The following is a 5,021-nucleotide window of genomic DNA, read 5'->3' on the forward strand; positions in this document are numbered from 1 at the left end:
GTTCCGTTTCGCTATATTACATATAATTTCGAAACAGTCTAGCTTTAAGAACAGTTGCTGTAGTTATTGGTTGAGGCTGTTCGTGTCGCTGTCGACCAATAAGGAGCTGAGACGCTGCAAGAGATCTAGCCCCTCCCCTTCAGTGAAACACAGAACAGAAGCGAAGAGACAGACGGTGCCTGCGTTTTTGCCGTACCAAGATTTCAGAAAAGCCGCCCAGGATGATTGTTTGCATTTCCCGTTTCAAGATCAGTATTTAAATATATATTCGATTAATTGTCGAGGGATAAGCGATAAGTTAATGAAAACGATTGGAAGGTATTTTGAAATTTTACCAGAAAATCAAGCCCAGAACAATGGCGAATACTATCAGCAGCGGGGCGTTTTTTATTTTCCTGCTCTGTGTGTCGGACTTGGTTACGGGACAAATTCGCTACTCGATTCCCGAGGAGCTGGAGTATGGGGCTTTTGTTGGGAATATCGCCGAGGATTTAAAACTAAACGTTTGGGAATTATCAGCTCGCAAGCTTCGGCTGGCCTCTGATGAAAGAAAGCAATACATGCAGGTAAATCTGGAGAATGGGATTTTATTTGTTAATGAAAGAATCGACAGAGAACAGATTTGTAGACAAAGCTCTACCTGTTTGCTTTCTTTTCAAATAATCCTTTGGAATCCACTTAATAATCCTTTGGAAATACATGCCGTTGCTGTGGAGATACTAGATATAAATGATAATTCACCCATATTCCCGAAAAACGAATTCTCCCTGCAGATTAGTGAATTAATTGCGCCAGGAGCGCGCTTTCCTCTCGAGAGCGCGCACGATCCGGACGTGGGCACGAACACAGTCAGCAATTACCAGATCAGTCCAAACGAGCACTTCGGTCTCAAAGTGCGGACAAGAACTGATGGGAGTAAAAGTGCCGAGCTGTTATTAGAGAAATCCTTGGACCGCGAGCAACAGCCAACCTTTCATCTTGTACTGACAGCCATTGACGCTGGTATTCCTCAGAGATCAGGCACAACTCGAATTATCATTACAGTTGTGGACGTAAATGATAACGCGCCTTTATTCGATCATGAAATCTACAGGGCGAGTGTAGCGGAAAACGTCCCCAAAGGTACCTTGGTGATAAAAATTAATGCTGCTGATCGAGATGAAGGTATCAATGCTGAGCTGACGTACTCTTTCACAAGTCACGTGTCCCAAACGATTCGCGAGTTGTTTAAATTGCACCCGGCAACCGGAGAGATCAGAGTTGAAGGTGTACTGGATTTTGAGGAATCAAGTGTTTATGAACTTAATGTACAAGCTGTGGACAATGGTTCTGTCGGTATGACAGGACACGCCAAAGTTGTAGTCGGACTAATTGACACGAATGATAACCCCCCGGAGTTAGACGTGACCGTGGTGGCCCGCGCGGTGCGGGAAGATGCTCCTCTGGGGACTGTGATAGCTCTGATCCGCGTGGCGGATCCAGATTCCGGAGAATATGGACATGTACAGTGTCAGATTCCAGTGAATATTCCGTTTAAGCTTGAAAAAACATTGAGAAACAATTATAAGATGGTTACCAATGATATTTTGGATCGAGAAACTACCCCGCTGCATAACATTTCCATTTCAGCTTGGGACGGAGGGTCTCCTCCTCTTTTAACAAGTAAAACCATCTCGGTTTCGGTAACTGATATAAATGACAATGCGCCGAGGTTTACGCAATCCTCATATAATGTGTATCTGATGGAGAACAATATTCCAGGTGCTTCTATATTTGCTGTTACTGCTTTAGATTCCGATTTGGATCAGAATGCGGAAGTCTCCTATTCCATTCTCGAGAATCAGATTCTAGATGCATCTGCTTCTGCTTACGTCACTATTAACTCAAGAAATGGGAACATTTACGCGCTGCGCTCCTTTGACTATGAGCAACTGAAACATTTCCAGATCAAAGTTCAAGCTCAAGATGATGTATCTCCCCCACTGAGCAGCACGGCCATCGTGAATGTTATTATCTTGGACCAGAATGACAATACTCCAGTTATTGTTTCACCTGTAACGTGGAACAGTTCAGCGTCAGTAGAGATTGCGCCGCAATTCGTATTTCCAGGATACTTGGTCACCAAGGTAACCGCGGCTGATGCCGATTCCGGTCAGAACTCACGGCTTTCTTATCAACTGTTGGAGGCCACTGATCCCAATCTGTTCACTGTGGGGCTTAACTCTGGGGAAATCAGAGCAAGTCGAAGTATAATGGACAAAGACATCATCACAGAAAGACTGGTGATCTGTGTGAAGGACAATGGACAGCCCAGTCTCTCCAGTACGGCCACAATCTCATTTTCAATCACGTCCAACGTTACTAAAACATCTTCTGAACGAACGGACAATCCTAGACAATCGGAGTATTTTTCGGCACTAAATCGTTATTTAATCATCATTTTAGGATCAACTTCCTTTTTGTTTCTTGTAACCATCATTTTTCTGGTCGTCGTGAAGTTTAAACAAGAGGGAAATATCGCTGAAAACTACAGCTCTACAGTTTGTTGTTACAGACGGAGCAATTCGAATGATGCCTTTAATCGGAGACCTGGAGCAAACGAACCGGTAAATTATACCGGGCCTGTTCAGAGTGAAGGTTATCGTTATACCGTGTGTTTATCTCCAGAATCATCCAAAAGTGATTTTCTATTTCTAAAGCCCTGTCATCCTACCTTGCCTTTCAATGACTTGGGTGTCCGGGACACCAACGCAAGAAAATAATTTGGAAACAATTTCAATGCTGGCAGTGCCAGATAATTTACTTTGGTGAAGAGCTAACTGTTATGCAATGACTTAATGAGTCATTTTTTGTGCATAGCAAAATCTTCACGTTGGTAGTAAAAGGCCCAATCGGTCAAATTGCTTACTGCTGTTCCTATAACGCTACTTCCCCGAGGTGCTGAATATACTTGCCGATTTTTGAGCTTCCTGAGCAGTGTATACTTTATTAAGTTTAGCATGAAAGCTGTCTTTCACTTATTTCACTTTCTGTTTTGATGAATATGTCCCTCTGCCATTCCTGTCTGCGCTGCTATTGTGCTGTTGGACGCATGTATATTAAACTGGTCAGGATCACAACGCATAACTTCAGGGCCTTGACTGCATTCACCAATGACTGTAACGTTTCATAGAGCAAAGTCTTTCTGATGCTACGCTGAATTAACATCTTTGGCTTTACCAGTGCATGCAGTGATAACATTGATGCGCATCAGTCAATACCTCCATCCCAAAATATTACATATTTACCAAAAATAAATGATATAGCAATCAAATTGAAGTTGATAAATATAAATAGTTTCTCAGCTTTTCTTCAGACTTGATATAAGACGTTGATTTGTTGAGTGTGTAATCAATTCATGATATGTTTTGTTGGGTACCCGGTGCGCGCAAAATCTCACTATAAATGTGTTCAGTTCCTGCTATTTAATAGTATCATCGTAGTTACAACACTGAAGGAATTCATTCGGCCTATCGTGCCTATGCCGGCTCATTTAAAGATCTATCCAATTAGTCCCATTACCCAGCTCTTTCCCCATAGCCCTGTAACTTTTCCCTGCAAATAAGTATCCAATTCCCCTTTGAAGGCTATTATTGAATCTGCTTCCACGACCCTTTCCGGCAGTGCATTCCAGATCATTTCAACTCGCTGCGTAAAAAAATGTTTCCTCATGTGCCTCTGTCTCTTTTGCCGATCACATTAAATCTATGTCTTCTGCTTACTGTTCTGGCACTGGAAACAGTTTATCCTTATTTACTCTGTCAAAACCGCTCATGATTTTTAATACCTCTATCAAATCTCTCCTTAACCTTCCCTTTTCACAGAGAGCAATTCCAGCTTCTCCATTCTCTCTACATAACTGAAGTCCCTCATTCCTTGCACCATTCTAGTAAATTTCTTCTGCACCCTTTCTAAGGCCTTGACATTCTTCCTAAAGAGTGGTGCCGAGTATTGGACACAATACTCCAGCTGAGGCCTAACCATTGTTTGATAAAGATTTAGCATAACTTCCTTGCTTTTGTACTCTATGCTGCTATTAATAAAGCCCAGGATCCCATATGCTTTTTTAACAGCCTTCTCAACTTCTCCTGCCACCTTCAAATATGTGTGTTCATACACCCCCAGGTCTCTCTGTTCCTGCACTCCCTTTATAATTGTAACATTAATTTATATTGCCTCTTCTCTTTCTTCCTAGCAAAATGTATCACTTCACATTTCTCTGTGTGAAATTGAATCAGCCATGTGTTTGCCAGTTTCACCAGTCTGATCTATGTCCACCTGAAGTCTGTTATTATCCTCCACGTTGTTTACTACATTTCCGAGCTTCGTATCACCTACAATTTTTGAAATTTTACCGTCTGTACCCAATTCCAGGTCATTAATATATATCAAAAAGAGCAATGGCCCTAATACTGACCCCTGGGGAAAACCAAAGTATACTTCCCTCCAGTCTGAAATAATAGCTGTTCAGCAGAACTCTGCTTTCTGTCCCTTAGCCAATTTTGTATCCATGCGGACACTGTCCCTTATATCCCATGGACGTTAATTTTGCTAACAATTCTATTATGTGGTACTTCATCAAATGCATTTTGGAAGTTTTTATGCACAACATCAATCACGGTACCCTCATCAACCCTCTCCGTTACTTCAACAAAGAACTCAATCAAGTTAGTCAAACACGATTTTACTTTAACATATCCATGCTGATGCCAATTTCTTAGGCTATAATTTTCTAAGTGCCAATTAATTTTGTTCCGTATTATTACCTCTAAAAGTTTCCCCACCACTGACGTTATGCTGACTGGCTTGAAATTGTCAGGTTTATCTCTCTCCACTTTTTGGAACAGGCGTGTAACATTTGCAATCCTCCAGTTCTCCAGCACCATCCCAATTTCTAAGGAGGATTGGAAGATTGTGGCCAAAGCCTCTGCAATTTCTATCTTTGCTTCCCTCAGTAAGTTAGGATGCATCCCGTCTGGACA

At 41.9% G+C, this 5,021-nt stretch overlaps 1 protein-coding gene across 1 annotated transcript; it reads left to right on the forward strand.

Annotated features, from left to right (window-relative positions):
• Positions 1-356: 356 nt before the first annotated feature.
• Positions 357-2,929, forward strand: LOC137332051 (protocadherin-10-like). Its single transcript, XM_067995776.1, has one exon. The coding sequence runs from the start codon at positions 357-359 to the stop codon at positions 2,760-2,762; it is 2,406 nt and encodes an 801-aa protein (XP_067851877.1). The 3' UTR covers positions 2,763-2,929.
• Positions 2,930-5,021: the final 2,092 nt, after the last annotated feature.

This window comes from Heptranchias perlo, chromosome 14 (assembly GCF_035084215.1).
Source record: "Heptranchias perlo isolate sHepPer1 chromosome 14, sHepPer1.hap1, whole genome shotgun sequence".
Classification (NCBI taxonomy): Eukaryota; Metazoa; Chordata; class Chondrichthyes; order Hexanchiformes; family Hexanchidae; genus Heptranchias; species Heptranchias perlo.